Source organism: Malania oleifera, chromosome 10 (genome assembly GCF_029873635.1).
Source record: "Malania oleifera isolate guangnan ecotype guangnan chromosome 10, ASM2987363v1, whole genome shotgun sequence".
Lineage (NCBI taxonomy): Eukaryota > Viridiplantae > Streptophyta > Magnoliopsida > Santalales > Ximeniaceae > Malania > Malania oleifera.
This window is the reverse complement of record NC_080426.1, coordinates 33319493-33338272: the sequence shown is the minus strand read 5'-3', so window position 1 is coordinate 33338272 and position 18780 is coordinate 33319493. Positions and strand designations below refer to the sequence as shown.

At 36.3% G+C, this 18780-nt stretch overlaps 1 protein-coding gene across 2 annotated transcripts in view; it reads left to right on the top strand.

Annotated features, from left to right (window-relative positions):
* Nucleotides 1-18780, top strand: part of LOC131166852 (glycine--tRNA ligase, chloroplastic/mitochondrial 2) — a 167093-nt gene that overhangs the window by 7583 nt on the left and 140730 nt on the right. For both annotated transcript variants that reach the window (XM_058125452.1, XM_058125453.1), the window contains exons 4-11: nt 7615-7696; nt 7937-8000; nt 14505-14560; nt 14805-14882; nt 15055-15129; nt 15228-15298; nt 18408-18524; nt 18624-18725. In XM_058125452.1, the coding sequence (XP_057981435.1) occupies nt 7615-7696; nt 7937-8000; nt 14505-14560; nt 14805-14882; nt 15055-15129; nt 15228-15298; nt 18408-18524; nt 18624-18725 (645 nt within the window). The remainder of the gene's footprint in view (nt 1-7614; nt 7697-7936; nt 8001-14504; nt 14561-14804; nt 14883-15054; nt 15130-15227; nt 15299-18407; nt 18525-18623; nt 18726-18780) is intronic.

Genomic DNA, 18780 nt, shown 5'->3' with positions numbered 1-18780 from the left:
CATATGAATTGACATTTATTCATCAATTAAAAAAATTACAAATTGCAAAATTCTAATATAATTAGCAAACATTTGTAGCTCCAAAAAATTTATGATTAAAATTGACGTATTCAGTTTGATATTTGATCCCTTTGTATATTTTCTTTCTTTGTTTAAGATCACGGTAGGAATGGCTAGTGAACTTGTCAGGATTATGCGGAAATTCTTTGTTCAAAGGTGGTGCGGAAAGGTATCATCTTGTGAGCTCAAAGTTGTTTTGTAGGTTTGGGGAGGAGGGAGGTTTGGGTATCGACGATTTGATGTCTAAAACACTGCTATGGTGGGTAAATGGCTGTGGTAGTTTCCTTTGGAAACTAATTCTCTTCTACATTGGGTTATTGAAAGTAAATTTGGTTCACATGAGAATGGGTGGGTTGCCAATAATGTAGCTAGAGATTCGCATGTAAGCCCATGGAGATTCATCTTGCTGGTAACATCTTTGTTCTTCCCTTGTACAAAGTATAATTTGAGGGATGGGTGTAGGATTTGGTTTTGGTAGCACATTTGGATGGGGGATTTTTGCTTTTATGAGTCCTGATGCACTTATTTCGTCCTTGTTATGGATGGCTATGAGGTTTCTAGGGATTATATGTTTCATGTATGTGTTATATGTTATGGTAGTAATGAGGACCTTACACACATAGTCTTGCATTGGCCTGTAGTTTGGTGTTTATGGAACACACTTTGGTTTGTTTAGAGAGTATTGGCCTGTTGAGTGTGCCTTTTCTTTGAAAGCTTTCTTGATGGTTGATTTAGAGGTTTCAGAAGGCGTCAAAATATCAGGACCTTGTGACAGTGTTCTATTTTTGTTGTTATTGGGCTATTTGGTTGGAGAGAAATGCCCGGACTTTTTGAGATTGTGGGTTTTCTGTGGATTTTTGATTTGGGTTCGGATCATGCTTTTAGTGTCCATGTGGGTGTTCAGTACAAGGTGTTTTGGCAGTACAATTTTTGCTGATATTCATCGCAATTGGCTGGCTCTTTTGACCTAGTCTGAATTTCTTCATGTATTAGTGTTAGAAAAGAATATGTTACTTTAGTAATAATGTGGTGTGATTCTGGGTATTTTTGTCTTTCGTATCTTTTTGTTATTAACATGTGGAAGGGTAGACCTGGAGCTGTACTTTTGCTGCAGGAAACTGCCGCCTGTTTTTTCTCCTCTTCTTCTCTTCTTTCCTTTTCCATCTCTACCACAAACTGTTGTATTTTCTTCATTGAATCTTCAATTTATCTCATATTTACTACATGGTATCAGAGCATTGATCTCCTCCAAATCTGATTTATCTGAGTTGATTATGGACACCCCTTTGCTTTTTCTTCTTATCTTTCCCTAGTTGGTTCTCAAATCTGATTGTTTGTTTGATTTGAGAGTCGTTCTGGGACACTCTTTCTCTCAGTTAGGCTGTGCAGCATCCTTGATTTGATGCTATGGTTGTTTGTGGTGGTTTGCTGATGTGAAGTCACTTCCATATTGTGTCTGGTATACTGCTGTTATTGTTTTGATGTTCCACTGGTTGTTATGGCATGATGATGCTGTTTTCATGCTGTTTGTGTTCGTGATTGATTGCTTGTAGTCTTGTATGAGATGCTGGTTGGGTTTGATTGGTGTTCATGAATCTATTTCCTGTGCTTGCCTGCACACACTTCTAGTTACTGTCAGCCGTAATGCTTATAGTTGCTGTGCTGCTGTGTTGTTTATTAAGTGCCTGTGGTGCTTTGTTATGGGTTGCTTTGTTTTGTGTGGTCAAGTGATTCCTCCTTGGATACTGTAACTTTAGTTCTGTGATCGCAGCTGCATCTTGAAGCTCTAGACCTTTGAAAGTCTAATTGTTGTTTTGTGCTAGTTTGTGCTGCCTGATTTTGCATTGTTGTTGTGGTTTTCATTTCTGATGTTGGTGTGTTCTGATTGTAGTGTATTGTGAGTGGTTGTGACAACTTCAGCTCATACTGTTAAGGTACATGTGATAACCATCAAATTGGTGGATCCTCCAACTACTTGTATCAGAGGCATGTGTATTAGTGCAAAAATAAAAAATAAAAAATTCCAAGTATCTGCTGCATTCTCTTCAGTCTGGACTCCAAATATTATAAAGATTGGATGAAAAAAAGAATGTTATGTACCTTATGTGGTTGTGTAATAGCATGGAGCCATGGAGTTGTTGCAAAATGTGATGATTCATAGAAAATCCAAGGCCATATAGGATGATCTTTGTATAAGCTTTCTGAAAAGATAAAAACCAAACTTGTGTTTTTCACATGCATGTGAAGTTTTTCAAATTTGACCAAGAAGGTAGGTCCATCGATGTGTATTATAGCACTTTAATGGGTATGTGGGAAAGACTTAATATCTATCAACTAGTTAGTTCCAACAGCTAGAATATTATGAAACAATAGGTGCAGGTCTTGGTTGCCAAGCTTTTGTCTTGATTAAGTCTTTCAGATTCTTGCCAATGAATTCATACCATCCATGAATGAAGCATATTGTCGACAAATGGATCACCAAAGATTGCTCTCAATCTTCTTCTCAAGCTTCTTCCCACGTGATCGTCGGCCATGGTTAGCATGGACTTTAACCATTATAGGGAAAGTTATGGAGGATGAGGAGTTCATTGTGGCAATTCCAGCATTTACAGTTTACACACATTGTGGCAAGGATAGTTATATTGTTGATCGTGTTTGTTTCTTTATGGAAATTGACTTGGGCTAATAAATTTCTTGTTGATGTTGACACTCAGATTGCTCCTAGCTATTCCACTAGAGAGTTGAGTACATCATCTATCATGTCGTAGGTGGAGTATAACATACTTGTTTGAATGGTTTAACAATTCAAAAATCAGTCTTCCACATCTTGTGCTATTGCGCCCATGTACGACGGGGCTTTTTTCTTCTTTGTCCTCCTCCCTGATTAATTGGTTTTGGTGCCATTTTCCCATGCAACATAGTCATAATTTATTTTAGTCCTTGAAACCCACTACTTTCCCCTAAGGCTACTCATGTTGATGTTCTAATTGCACAAGTTTCTCGTTGTAGCAATACTCTTTCCTTTTACTTCTATTTCTGTTTTGTTTGTGCTATTGGAGACAAAGTTAAACTTGATGATGAAAAAATCAATAACACTAGTTGGTTTTGATACCTTGAATATATATGCAAGCTGAAGGAGAAATTGAAGTAAATTTAATGCATAGAGTTAAAGCAAGTTGGGTAAAGTGGAGAAGTGCTTCAAGTGTGCTGTGTGATTATAGAATACCCTTAAAATTAAAAGGGAAGTTTTGTAGGACAACTGTAAGACCAGCTATGCTATATGGATCAGAATGTTGGACGACTAAGAAACAACATATCCAAAAAGTAGAAGTTGCCGAGATGAGAATGCTAAGATGGATGAGTGGTATAATGTTAAAAAATAAATTAAGAAATGAATATATTTGGGTAAGTTATGTGTAGCTCCTGTAGAAGATAAGATAAGGGAGGGATGACTTAGATGGTTTGGGCACTTGCAATGTAGGCCACATAGTGTGCTAATGAAGAAGATTGAGTTTGTTATTGTGAGGGGAAGTAGAAAGTGAAGGGGGTAGACCTAAAATAATTTGGAATGAGATAGTGAATAAGGATTTAATACTCCTGAATTTCTCGAAGGAAATTGTTCATGATCACTTAAATTGGCGGAAAAGGATTCATGTAGCTGACCTCACCTAGTGGGACTTAAGGCTTAGTTTTTGTTGTTGTTGTTGTTTGTTGTCATTATTGCTTTGTGACCTTCTTTCCTTCTCATTGTGTTGTTCAAGATCTCTGGACAAAGAAGAGGATAGGAGGAGGGCTTGAGAAGGATAGCCTGTATTTCTTGTTTGGGTGTTTTGCATGTCAAGATAACATATTTTGACATCTTTTCCATCTAGAGTTGAGTCTCATGGTACATTATTGCTTTCTCTTCTTCATTCAAATATTTGGGGTCTATGTAGAGCCAAGAATTTGGTTGGTCATCAATATTTTGTTTCCTTTGTGGATGATTTTTTGCGTATGAGCTGGATTTAGCTTTTAAAAGATAGATATGAATTTCTCAACGCATTACTCAATGCTACCAATAAATAGAAACTTAGTTTGGCATTGGTATTCAAATATTTTTTAATCTAATAATGCCCTTGAATTTGTTCAAAATGAGCGTCAATTTTTTTGCTTGGCCAAAGGGATTATTCATTAAGCATTATGTGCATAGTTTCCAAAATGGAGTAGCTAAATGGAAAATTTGACATTTACTTGACTTAGTATGATCTCTACTCTTTAATATGCATGTCCCTAAAACCCTTTGGATTGATGCTCTTCTTATAGCCTATTTTATGCTTAACAAGATCCCTCTAGTGTTCTAGAGGGGGACAAAGTCCTCTCTCCATTATGTACCCCAAAACATCCATGTCCTTTGTTTTGCCTTGCAGTCTTTGGATGCACATGGTTTTTTTTTTTTCATGTTTTCCCCCCTCATGTTAGTACAATTCCTCTTCTCATGCTGTTTAGTGTGTCTTTTACCTTGTGTATTTCCTCTGTTCTATCCCTTCCTCTCCATGTATCCTCTCGCAACCTATATTGTCCTTTACAAAGTGTCCATTCAAATAAGCTCCTTGAATGTTTTTTTAGACCTTGGTATCTCTTGTATAACACCATCCATATCTTCCCAAAATTGTCTTATGAGGTTTTCTATTAAGTCTTGTTGTCGAGCATATGCAATAATGACATTTATTATCTCTAAGCCTAGAGCTATCTTGATTTTTATGATCCTATCCCTTGTTCTGTTAACATCTACTACATTATTTTTTAGGTCTTTGTCTACAATGATTCCCAACTTGTTTTTTGTGTTTCTCTTTTCTAGTGTATCAAAGTTTAAATATATTTTTTCAATTTCTCTAGCTTTCTCCCCTACCCATTCTGCTGCTTGGAGGCAGATTAAGTCAATTTCTCTTCTGATGATTATATCCACTATCTCCATGATTCTTCCCATAAGAGTCCCTATATTCCCAAGTTGCTAATCTGATCTTCGTAACCAGTGCGGCTGTGCTAACTTCTTAACCCTCTCCCATCTACTGCATTATCTTTAGTTCTTTGTCTACAATGATTCCCACCCCCTCTTTATGTTTTTTCTTTCCAATGTAGCAAAGTTTAAGTCCCAATTTTTCAATTTCTCTAGCTTTTTCCCCTACCTACTTCGTCTCTTGAAGACATATAGCATTAATTTTCCTTCTAATCATTGTGTCCACTATCTTTATGCTTTTGCTCGTAAGTGTCCCTATATTCCAAGTTGCAGTTCTAATCCTAGTTTTCCTACTGTACCCTTTCTTGTTTGGAATCCTCAGCCTAGCCCACCATTGTCCATTTTTGGTACTTCCAAGTGGTATAAGTGCAACTTCACTCGTAGGGGATGCCCCAGTGAATATTGGTAAGGATTCTTGTTATAAAGATTTGACAAGTTTTACATTTGTTGTCAGCTACCTAATGCAACCCTACTCCTTTCCCGGCTTGGGGCGGGCTGTGTGTAAAAGATCTAGGGCAATTAGTGCAACACAGGTGGAGTGCAAGTGCAAGTATCAATTGTTTTTTTTAATGACAAAAAAAAAGGGGGTTAAATGGACGATGCGAACTGTTTAAAAAAAGTTAGTGAAATGAGATTTTGATACCAAAACTTGTCCATGCTATCACCTTTTACACAAAAAGGATATGCTTTCTTGAAGAATGAAAGTTGTTTGAATACAAAGATTTACCTGAAAATAAAAAAAAATTCTTGAAATAAAATATGTTCAATTTACAAGTTCTCTCCCCCCCCCCCCCCCAAGTTTCAAGTTTCAACAAAAAAGATTTGTGATTTATTTTGAAAGTCAAAAAGTGGATGATGCAAACTGTTTTCAAGTTCAATGCATGGAAGCCTAGAATCTCAAAAATCCTAACCTAAGCAAAACAACTCCTCTCTAACCTGCATCCACTTCACAATCATCTAGCAAACATCCTATGACCAGATCAAGATTCCACACACACATTGCCAAACACCAGAGACCTGAACTAAGCACCTATTATATCCTATACCCCCACCAGACCAAAAGCCTTCAAACTCAGACATGCAAATCAAGAACTTGGGAAGCTGTTTACCAGTTCAAAAACATAAAAACAATATTACCTAACAGAAACCAGCACCTTACCACAAAGTCTAAACACGCGTGTATGTAAAATCTTAGATTTAAGAAAAAAACAGAGGAAAATCTAAGCTGAGGTGGATGTAAGAAAGAACAGAAATAGAGAACTAGACCTAAACAAATCAAGGTAAAGGAGAAAGCTAGTAGCGATCTGAGTCCAATCTAGTAAATCTACACAATGGGCAGAGAGTTGAAGGAGCCTTTAACAAGCATACCAGAAATCATGAAGAAATTTTGGGAGAGAGAGTGAAACAAAGAGAGCTCTATTTATGAAATCTCTTCTTTTGCTATAAAATAAAACATTATAATCTGATGAGCAAATGTTTGAAAAAGAAGAGTTAATTGAAAATATTGACAAATTCTGTGGAGTCTTGAGTGAAAAAATAACCAAAAAAAAAAGAAAAAGAAAATAAAAGAAAGGTGGCCATAATCATCTTTTTCTCAATTGTTAGTCACATGGGCAATTTTATAAAGGAATATCTCTTGCTGGAAGTTGTTGGCTCTCTCCTTCAGTAAGTTCCTGTTGTCACTGAAATTGTTGTCCTCACTTTTCATTTTATTCACCACTATTGCGTTGAATAGTCACTGATTCACTATTTCTCAGTAATTTGCAGACTATTGGAGGCGTGACCAATACATGTAAGGATGTGTGTGTATATATATATGAGAATAAAAAAATATGAGATGAATGGACACATGCATCAAAATTTGGGGTGAGAGACACATTTGAACTTTGGAATATGAAGAGATATCCATAAACTGAGAAATACATATTGGAACATGGAGAGACGCATTGAAATATGGAAGGGATAAAACCAAAGGACCTGCGCATTATGCGCTGAACAAGAAACTACAATTGTAGAGAAGCACTGAAGGTTATTAATAATAGCTTTTTTTTTTTGAAATAAAATATGAATAAGAATAAGAAAAGAAGTATGATATGAAATGTAGCCCATGATAGGACAAATCACCTTAACCTTCCAAAATTATATTAATATTATATTAGTTGCTATGTTGCAATGACCATAATTTTTTCTTTGATGGGGCCAACTGGAACCACTACATAGATATACAAGAATATTGTAGGCCTAAGTACAATTTTGCTAAGTGTGGTCAAGGTACAATATTTTACTTTTGTGTATTTTTTTTTTTTTTTTGAGGTTTGATTTTTGTTTTTTTTAGAGAAGGGATTAGGGTTTTGTGTTATAAATATAAAAAAAATTGTGAAGCCTGTGTGAATTTTCAAAGGCAGGGGGACCATTGACATGTGCTGCCTCTCTCTTTCAGTTCAGTTTCTAATTTTGCTCTTTCTGTTTTTGATACTTCTTAGTTGTTACTGCAAGTGCATTGAGGCTTTTTAAAATTTTTACTAATGTAACTTCTAATGCGGAGTTTCTGATTGAAGGTATGTGGAGCCAAGTATCAGGCCAGATGACAGTCGGTATGGGGAAAACCCAAATAGGCTTCAACGCCACACTCAATTCCAGGTTAGTTTGATGTGAACTCTTTGATGGAATGATGCAATTTTAAATGTTTATGGAATTTTCCTCAAATTTTATTTGCCATTGGACGACATCTTGCTGTTCAATTCTTGTATTTTCTTCTTCTTTCTCTATAATTATCTCTTTTGGTCTAAAAAATAAATGCTATGGACTTCTTTTTGAAGTCCAGTGACTTTTTACACCTTTCAGTTTGGATTTTTACATTTAATTTGGATTTGATCCCAGGTAATACTGAAGCCGGATCCTGGAAATGCACAAGACCTCTTTATTAGAAGCCTATCAGCTCTAGGTAGTGCCTGGAACTTTCCTTTCTCTTTAAATAATTTGACACACAAAATTTTGTTCACATGAAAAGTTGCCTGTGTTATAGCTTCCAGAACTGCAGAAAAAACCCTTGGTGTTAGTCATGTTGATCTATCATCCAAGCAAATATTTATACTGATCGATGCATTCTAATACATATATTTGATTTGGGAAACTCTGGCAATTGGGCTTTAGACCTTTTTAGAATTTAGGAAAGCAGGCCAACCCTCTTATTGTGCTCAGGGCAGAATGATTCTGTTTCCTCTCTTATTGTTGATTAGGGTGGTCCTTAACCTTCTTGGAATTTTCATTTTCGGATGTCCCTAAATGATAGAGAGACGGAAGAGTTATCCTCTTTGCTAGGCTTGTTAAATAATTGCCAGGTCTCTTCAGAAGCAGATAGTCTGTCTCAGTCTTTGGATTCCTTGGAGATTTATTCTTGCAAGTCTTTTTCTGATTTTTTGACTAGTGCTGATTCTTCCTTTCCTTTTTATAAAGCTATTTGGTGGGCCAAAGTTCGCCCCAAGATCAAGGCTTTTGTCTGGTTGGTCGCTCTTAGTAGAATTAACACCAATAATTTGTCGCATATTAGGGAGACCTTTGAAGGCTATCTTCCCAGATGTGTGTTATGTTTTAACATTTCTGAAACTGATTTGCATTTTTTTATGCATTGCGATTTTTACTGGAAGGTTTGGAACAAGCTATTTGATTATTTCGGGGAACGCTGGTTTGTTCAGAGACAGTGCTGGATTTTTTGACAGGTTTTTGTGTGTGTGTGTGTGTGTGTGTTTTAGTAGGAGAAAGGAAGAGCTGCATTATGGGAGTGTGCCCTTTTTGCAGTTTTTGGTGTCTCTGGCTGGTACATAATACATGTATTTTCTATGGGAAGAAAGTGTTGTATTTGCTGGTTTGGGAGAAGATTTATTATTTGGGTTCTCTTTGGTGTGTAGGTCAAGGGCACAATAAGGGGGGAGGGGGGGGGGGGTGAGCTTTTCAGATATTCTGTGTGATTGGCATTTTTTGCAGAATTGTGCTGGTTTTCTGACTTGTCTTCTTTGTGTTTTGTCTTTCTTTGTTTTTGCTTGGATCATCCCAGATTTTGTTAAGGGGTTGTCTTAACTCCTGTTTGTATATTCTTGATCTATCAGTTAATTTTTCTTTTGCTATAAAAAAATAGAGAAAGTGGCCAACCCAAAGATATGTAGATACAAGGCAATGTTATGGAAGATGAAGATTGTACATTTTTGTTGTCCTTTCGGGTGAAGAGTAAGTGGGTTGCTAGGGTGTTGAACGGAGAAGTTTCTTGGCCTAAGGAGTGCCTGTCACTCTACTACATGTTAAAGGATATTTTATTCTTTTGATTGATGTTTTTGAGTGTCATGTTAGGGCTTTAATTGTTATTCTTCTTCTTGGTTTTCTAGTTCTTTGGTGGAGGATGGAATGGAAAGCTCTTTCTTGTAAATGATTTTTAATTTGAATAAAGAAGTTTTTTATGGGGTTTTTAGGGGTGGGGGGGGAGAAGAAAAGCAGGAGAAAATTGATTTTCATGAATAGATACTGATGAGAGTGGGGGTTTTTGTGAAATGTTTGATTAGGTAATGAGTAAAACAAAAAAAGGGCAGCCTGGTGCACAGAGCTTTCGCATATGTGGGGTCTGTGGGGGAGGCTGACCAGGACTTTGTCTTAAATATATTGACAATCAATGACTTTGTCTCTGTTGAGATTTTTGATTAAATGAATGAGCTAACACAATGATAGGTCTCTCCCTCTATTTATAGTACATATCAAATCTAGTCTAATGACCATAATACCCTCAGTAACTCTCACTTTTTAACATAACACACTAATAATAGTAGAAGACTAAAATAACCATTAACACTCACCCTCAAGCTGGAGTGTGGATATTATATGCTCCTAGCTTGTTACAAATAAATTTTAACATGAGCATGCCCCAAAGCTTTCATAAACAAATCAATGAGCTGCATATTATACTTCATGTAAGTGGTGGAAATGAGTTTCTGCACAAGTTTCTCCAAAAGAAAGTGGCAATTAACTTCAATGTGTATTGTTGGCTCATGGAAGACCAAGTTGGAGCAATATAAAGAGCAACTTGATTATCACACATCGACTCCATAGGCTGAGAATGTAGAAAGCCCAGTTTTTCCAACATGCTTTTCAGCCAAACAAGCTCACATTTAGTGTGAGCCATGGCCCCATACAACTTAGCACTTGACCTAGCCACTATAGTTTATTTCTTACTCTTGCAGGAAACCAAATTACCACCAACAAAGAAATGGTACCCGGTTATGGATCTTTTGTCTGAAAGTGATCTGACCCAATCTGCATCAGTATATCCCTTATAAGCGTGACAATCTCAACATAAGAGACCTCTCTTGGGTGCTCCTTTGAGATATCTCAAGATGTGAGTTACTGCATCCAATGATTTGTCCTTGGAGAATCCAGAAATTGACTCAACACTTTCTACAAAAGATATGTTCGACTGAGTGACAATCAGATAATCCAACCTTCCAACAAGTGGTGTCGTCTAGGATTAGGTAAAAAATCACCCATATTTGACACTAACTTGTTGTCAGGATCCATGGGTGTATCAACCAGTTTGAATGCCAACAACCTAGTCTCATCCAAAAGATCAAGAGCATACTTCCTTTATGACTGAACATTTTTTATACGAGAACTGGGTATTTCTATACCCAAGAAGTATTTCAATGGTTCCAAATCTTTGGTTTGAAACTTAGTTTGTAGAAAGTGTTTTAGGCTTCGAATACCTTGATCATCATCACCTGTAATTACAATATCATCCACAAACAATAAGAAGGATCCTACTTGATGAATTATGACGATAAAGCACAGAGTGATACTATTGGAACTTGGAATACTCTTCCTCTGACATAGGTACAGTACGTTGCTCTCCACTTGGCCCAAAATGTCTGGAGTCAGTGGTGGCTGCGTTGTCAATGCGTGAAGTTTTACTATGGAGATCCCAACACTATTCAATAGTATGAGTCGTATGACCACCTCATCTAGAATGAGTGCACTTGTGAGGAATGCCTCTACCACGTCCATCTCTTCCACCACCGACCGCTTGAACCACCTCGATAACTTGTGCAGCTGCTTGGTTGAAAACTAGAATCACTGTGCATGGCAAAAGCTGTCCTCTTAGAGCCAGATGTAAGAGCAAGAGAATGTGTGTTGAAGGAAGCACGAATGATGCGAGAATAAACATTGGAAAATGATGGCAACTCTACACTACTAAGTATTTGGGACTAGACTTCCTCAAACTCGGTTTCAAACTTGTTAGAACCTGAAGAACTATCATATGCTCCCTCTACTTCTACATCTCACGAACATCAACAATTATAGATTGCACGATGTTAAGCTCCCTATGAATATGTTTCGTCTTTCCAAAATACTCTATAACACCCCTATGTCGCTATTGTAGCTTACAGTACTCTTGGAATACTCTATAAGCTCCCTATGAATGTGTAGCATTAGTATTTCAAACATATTTCTTTGTATCTTTGTCGCCTTTGTTGAAAAGGAACTTTTTTCATTGTTTTTTTTTTTGATGTATTTTGCTTTTCGGAAATTGAAGGATGCATGTAATGCTTGGGTGAGTTGGTGTTTGCATTATGTATATTCCAGTTGTACATGGAGCATGGAGCAATACGACACGTGAAATGTGAATGGAAAGCATTGTGTTGTGCATAATGTATATCCCTGTAGGAGTGGGTTTTTTTTTTTTTTTTTTTTGCGGATGGATTGAATTTTATAAGCTAGTTATTAGTGAGTTCCATTACATGCTACTTGACACCATTGTCACCGACATAATTTTAGCTAATGTATAAAATGTTTTTCACATTCTTTTTACCTGTTTGATATTTTTAAAATTTTTCTGACTACTTGGTTAATGCTAATATTTCCTTTCCATTTCATAGAATTATTGGGGGAAGGCCAAAGTTCCCTCAAAGATCAAGGCTTTTATTTGGTTAGTTGTTTTTATTAGAGCTAATACCAACAATCTTTTCTAATGTGTCCATTAGAATCAGCTCCTATGAATGTCTTTTGGCCTTGGTATCCCTTATATAATGCTAGGAAGGGGGATCATCTTTCTTGTAAGGATTGTAAAGTTATCCTAGGTGAAAGTTTGACTACACAACAGTGCCCTAGTATTAGATATATATGCTAAAAAATGGAGGATAAACAGACATAAATCAATGCAAGAGGATTAGGTAATGGAGCTTGAAGAGAGAAAATATAGTAAAATTCAAAGATGAAATGATAATAGAATGTGATTGGATGATAGGAGATAAGGTAGATGCGAACATTGCATGGAATATAATGGTTTACTCTATCATAAAGATAGCAAAAGAAATTGTAGGTGAATCCATAGGAAGATACTTGGATAGTAAAGAAAGTTGGTGGGATGAAGATGTCTAAGACTAGAAGAGACTAGTATAAAGCATGGGAACATTGTAGGAACCTTGGGAAGTATAAGGGGGGCAAGGGAAAATGCAAGAAAGGTCATTAGTGAAGCTAAACATGGAGCTTATGATACTTTATGTGCTACACCAGATACAGAAGAAGGAGAAAGAGACATTTATAAACTTGCTAGAGTTAGAGGGAAAAATGCAAGGATTTAGGTAATGTAAAATGTAGAAAGGATGAGAATGATAATGTCTTAAGTAAAGAAGAAGACATAAAAGAGAGGTGGCGGAGATACTTTAATAAAAACAAAATTGAAAGCTTGAACTTAGAAGTGACAAATGAGGAAAGAGCTAATAGAAGATCCATTCGTAAAAATAGAGTCACTGAAGTTAAGATTGTAGTGAAAAATCTATAGAACTGAAGAACATACCAATTGAAGTTTGGAAATGTTCAGGGGATAAAGGAAGTATATAGTTAACTAATCTATTCAACACTACTATAAAAGCTAAGAAAATGGTAGAGGAATGGAGGAAAAGCATGTTGATACCTTTATACAAAAACAAAGACAATATTCGAAATTGCAATAGCTATCGCGAAATTAAGATTATGAGTCATACGATGACACTGTGGGTAAGGGTAATTGAGCAAATAATAAGATTGGAAACGAGGGTTTCAGATAGTCAATTTGGCTTTTTGCCTAGGAGGGTGGCCATAGAAGCTATATATCTTTTAGGAAGATTAATGGAAAATTTTAAGGAAAGGAAGAGACTTGCATATCATTTTTATTGACCTAGAGAAAACATATGATAAGAGTACTTAGGAAAGTCCTTTGGTGGGTTTTAGAAAAGAAGGGAGTAAGTAGTAATTATACAGAAGTCATTAAGGATATGTATGATAGAGTAATGACTAGCGTTAGGTCTGTAGAGGGGAATCTAAGTAATTTCCTATCACAATAGTTGTACATCAAAGTTCTAATCTAAGCCCTTATCTTTTTGTTTTAATGACGGATGTGCTCACTAGGAATATCCAAAACAAGATCCCTTGCTGTATGTTATTTGTAGATCATGTTGTCCTAATTGATGAAAGTAGGAGTCTAGTGGAATCTAAGTTAGATCTTTGGAGAATGGGTTTAGAGTCTAAAGTTTTTAGGATAAGTTGAAAAAGACAGAATATATGAAATGTAATTTCAGTAATGTAAGGAGGTGTATTGGGGATAAGGTTAAACTTGGTAGTCAAGAAATTATGATCTACTATGCAAGGGGAAAGATAAATTGAGTAGGATATAATACATAGAGTTAAAGTAGGATGGGTAAAATGGAAGAGTGCGTTAGGCATGTGGTGTGATTGTAGAATACTCGTAAAATCAAAAGGAAAGTTTTACAAGACAGCTATAAAAGCAGCCATGCTTTATGGATGAGAATGTTGGACAACTAAGAAACAACATATACAAAAAGTAAAAGTTGCCGAAATATGTATGTTAAGGTGGATGAGTGGAGTAACATTAAAAGATAAATGAAGGAACTAACATATACGCAAAAAACTAGGCATAACACCGGTCGAAGACAAGACAATGGAGGGCCGGCTTATATGGTTTGGACATTTGAAATGTATGCCAAGCAGTGCGTATGTGAGGAAGAGAGAGTTAGTTATTGTTTTTGGCATTAAAAGACTTAGTACTCTTAAGCTGGCAGACGATATTGGCCTCGATCAGATGAATTGGCAGAAAAGGATTCATATAGCCAACCCGACCTAGTGGGACTCCAGGCTTGTTATTGTTGTTGTTGCTGTTGTTGTATGTTGTGTGTTTGAGCTGCAACAACTATTAGGTCTAGAATATAATCCAAAAGGACAAAAATTAGACACGCAGTTGTTAGACTGGCAACTAACATGTGAAAGTCTCATTGTTGGACATCTACTGTTCATTTAGTAGTTTAATACTTTAATCTAGTTCAGACTGCGGTGTTTGATATCTCAATAGCCTCAATTTTCATAATTTTTTCCCTTTATTTCAACCAGATGCATTTGAAGCTTATCTCTTGAACAGGTATTGATGTAAAAGAACATGACATACGCTTTGTGGAGGACAACTGGGAAAGCCCTGTAAGTTATTTCCTTTCCAATTCTGGATTATGGATGTTTCGTACTTATTTAGTTAATTGCAATGTGAATTTTCGTCAATCTGCTGATATGTGATCCATATCGATCTATTGATATACAGTCCACTATTTTGGTTAAAGTACGTTGGTAGTGATTATTATAAACCTCTGCTTTTCCCCCTCAAATGACAAGCCTATTGTGTTTGCATTGTATCATTTATCAAAGTTTGACTTGAAAATTCACTCAGGTACTTGGTGCTTGGGGATTAGGCTGGGAAATCTGGATGGATGGGATGGAGATCACACAATTCACCTATTTCCAGCAGGTTTTTGTTTTACACATATAATCATTAAATTTCTCAGTATTTTGGATGTAACTGCTTTTGATATTTGTGCTTGGTCATATTTGTTGGTTGAGTTATAAATGCTTTTGCATCATCTCTTCAAAACGGTTATAAGGTGTTTTGTTTGCTCTGCATGTGCATTGCGCGTGTGTAGGCTGGAAGTCTTCAATTGCTACCAGTATCTGTTGAAATCACTTACGGTCTTGAGCGTATCCTCATGTTGCTTCAGGTTAGCTTAATTTCATTGTTTTCTTTATACTATGTCTTATTTTCTTTGCTTTGACTTGTGTATCTGTTGCCTGAAGTTGCCTCAAAACTAATTAACAGGGCGTTGATCATTTCAAGAAAATTCAATATGCCAAAGGAATTACATATGGAGAACTGTTCTTGGAGAATGAGTACGCAAACTACTTAAATTATTGAGTGCTTCTTTTGCTTTCTAGAAGGATGATTTATCCTTGTCTGTCTCCCTAGTCCCTTCTCTTAATTAAATTATCTTTTATCTAGATGATGATGATGATGATGGTTGTTATTATTATTTATGGACCAAATAATTTTTTTCTTTACCAGGAGAATAGATTGACAATAATATAAAGACTATAAAGTTATTTGAGAACTAGGTAGAGGAACCTAAAGGGGGAAAACATTGCATCCACTAATAATCAACAAAAACCCAGGAAAACTCATGCTCCATTAAAAAAATATTCGCTTTCACATTTGCTCTCACTGTCACCGACTCCTCTAGGTTCTATGGTCGTTTTTGATGGATTTGTTCAAATCTAGGTATGGATGAGAACTTTCACAAATTGGTGCAGATTGAAAGAAAAACTTTCAGTCTGCAATTGGAAAAGGTTATGTTAGGGGGCTTTGTTCGACCGGAGGAGAAATCTCAGAATTGCAACTGGTTGATAGAGAGTCACCTCATCAGTTGCTGGGTGGGTATGCAAGTGTTTTCCCTCATTTTTTTCCGAGATTGGAGCAGGTCACTGGTCACTCTTTACAGGTATTTGGCAACATACAATTTTAGGTGGCGATAAAATCAAATCAGGATGGCTTTTCCTGGAGCTGGGTCTACAATCTAATGGCAAGGGTTATTCAATCTTCATTCCTGGAGGGATGGGAGGGGAATGTTGGCAAAGATTTTTGCCAGAGCTGCAGGCAATTGTAGGATTGGAGGAGACAAGCAAAGTCATGACTCAACTGCTGGAGCTAGGAGGTTTTTTCCAGTAGTTCAGAGGCAGTGAAGGGTGGATGGCGATGCAGGAACTGTGTAATTCCCCAATTCTGGGTATTGTAGCCGCAGCATCTGGTAATGAATTCTTTGACCCTCCACACCCACAGATTATACTAGAATCCTAAAACGTCAGATCTTACATATATTTCTTGAACTCCAGAAAAACAAGAATGGTATCCCAACTTAAAATCTTTAAGAGAAAATGTACAATTGGATGGTCTCATGACTTGGTTACTGTTAGATTTAACATGCTATTTGAGTAATGTTCTTAGCTATGGTTGTTAATGGCTTAATGAAGTACTTGACGGAGGATATCAATTATTGGTGTTGGTTGCTTGAACAGTAGTTCTGGGAGGATACTCAGGGCACTGCATTTCTACCGAAACTCTTAGCTTTTTTTGGGCTATTTGTGTGTTACAACTGCTATGTTAAAAATTCTCATGATTAGTTCCTTCTGAGATTAAGGCTTTTGTTTGCCTGGTGGTTCTTAATAGAGTTAACACCAACAATTTCCTTCATGGTAGGAGACATTTTAAAGCTTTGTCGCTGGACATGTTGTTATGTGTGGCAATCTCAGAGGTTGTGTCTCATTTGTTTATTCATTGTTCTTATGCTTCTAAATTGTTAACTCTCTTTTTGGGGTGTTCAGTGGTTCTTTTGTCCCTTTTTTCTGGTTTTGGGAAAAGTAAGGATGCTTAAAGGCTGTGGAGATGCACTCTTGGTGCTGTTTGGTTGGAAAGAAATGCTAGAGTTTTTACTGGGAAGAGATTATTAGTGGGGTTTATTTGGTTCAAAATACGATACTTGGCTTCTTTTTGGGCTTATAGTGCTGGCTGTTTTAAGAGGTGTAAAAAGGAATGACATGATTTTATTTTTCTTTCATCATTATATTTGTACTCTTAATGGTAATCCTTTGTCAACCCTATTCTTCTATTTGGAAGGGTGTAGTCCCTTCAAAGATAAAGGCTTTTACTTTACTGTGATCTTTAAGAAAATGAATAGTAATGATTTACATGAAGTGAAGGCCTAATGAGGCCCTGTCCCGAGATGTTTGTGTCCTTTGCTTTATGAATGCAGAGGTTTGTTCCATTTGTTTTTACACTGCCCTTTCGCTTGGATGCTTGGAATAGTTTCTGTGGTATTCTTGGTGAGAGTTGGGTCTGCTCCTCATCTTTGGAAGATTCCTGTGCTATCACTTTAGGGGTTTTGGAATGGGGAAGGAGTGGAAAGCTTTGTGACGATGGACCTCCTCACAATCATTTGGTGTATTTGGTTGGAGAGGAATGCCTGAATTTTTAAGAGTGCTGCCACATCTTATGGTTTGGTTTAGAGTAGTATTTCTTGCATCCCTTTTGTGCTTGGCGAATGGATTGTTTTGGAATGTTTCTCTAGTAGACTTGCAGTGTTATTGGGTTTCTTTGCTTCATTATAGTTGTTTCATATTTTCCTTTACTTTATTGTTTTCCTTTTGTCACTGGAGGCAACTCAGGCAAGGATTAAAATTTTTTATTTTGATGAAAGTTTCGGTTTTGATTTAAAGAAATATTGGAAACTTATAATATATTGTGGAAATTATGAGTGAAACTTTGGAAAACATTAGATAGATTGTGAATAATTTAGAAATAAAATAAAATGACCCAAATATTGTTGCTTTTTCTTCGGATTTTATTTTAAATTCTAGAAATTTTCGGCTGACATAACTGAAATTTTGCACCCCCCAAAAAAAAACCTCAATTTTGTTTCAACTCCTTCCACAATCTGAAATTTCAATTGAAATTTAAGACCAATGACCAGAGGACAACTTGTTCTCCTCATGATATACTCCGCTTTCTATTTTAAATACAGTTCTTTGTTTATCATTTAAAAGTAAAAATCTTCAAAGCTTATCTGCCTCTTATCACTGTGTTGACAACTTCTTTCTCTCTTTTCCATTGTATTCATATTTAATTAGTGATGAATTTGTAGTAATTGAGCAATTACTTACTTTTCTCTATGAAGGTTTCAGTTGGCACACCCTTCACTTGAATCTGGTGAAATACTATGATCCACAACATTGATTTTGATGTTTGTGTGACTCAAGGAGCTGGATATGTGTCTATATGTTCAATTCTTAGTTGTTGATTTATTTTCGAATGACACATATCTTATGATTATCCATTCTCTTTATTGATTATCTTCAGTTTTGAATGTGTCAAAATTTTCAGCATTGAGCATATTTTCTTACTATTTGAAACAGAGGAAGTCAAGTGATGAACTTTATTGTTCAACTGCAGGAAGGAAATGAGTGCATATTATCTAGAACATGCTAGTGTTCTTCATATTCAAAAGCACTTTGATTTTTTTGAGGAAGAGGCTCGCTCATTACTTGCTTCAGGCCTTGCTATCCCTGCGTATATTTTATAACTTTCATCTCTTTTCCCTTCTTTAGTGTATTTGTAATTTTATTTTTCTCTCTGCTTTTCTTCAACATTTGCTTTGCATCTTGCTAGGTATGACCAGCTTTTAAAGACATCTCATGCTTTTAATATCTTAGATTCTAGAGGCTTTGTTGGGGTAACTGAACGTGCTCGCTATTTTGGTCGGATGCGTAGGTATGATTACTTTGTCAACAATTGTTCAATCCTAGTGTGAAAATATGAAAATGCA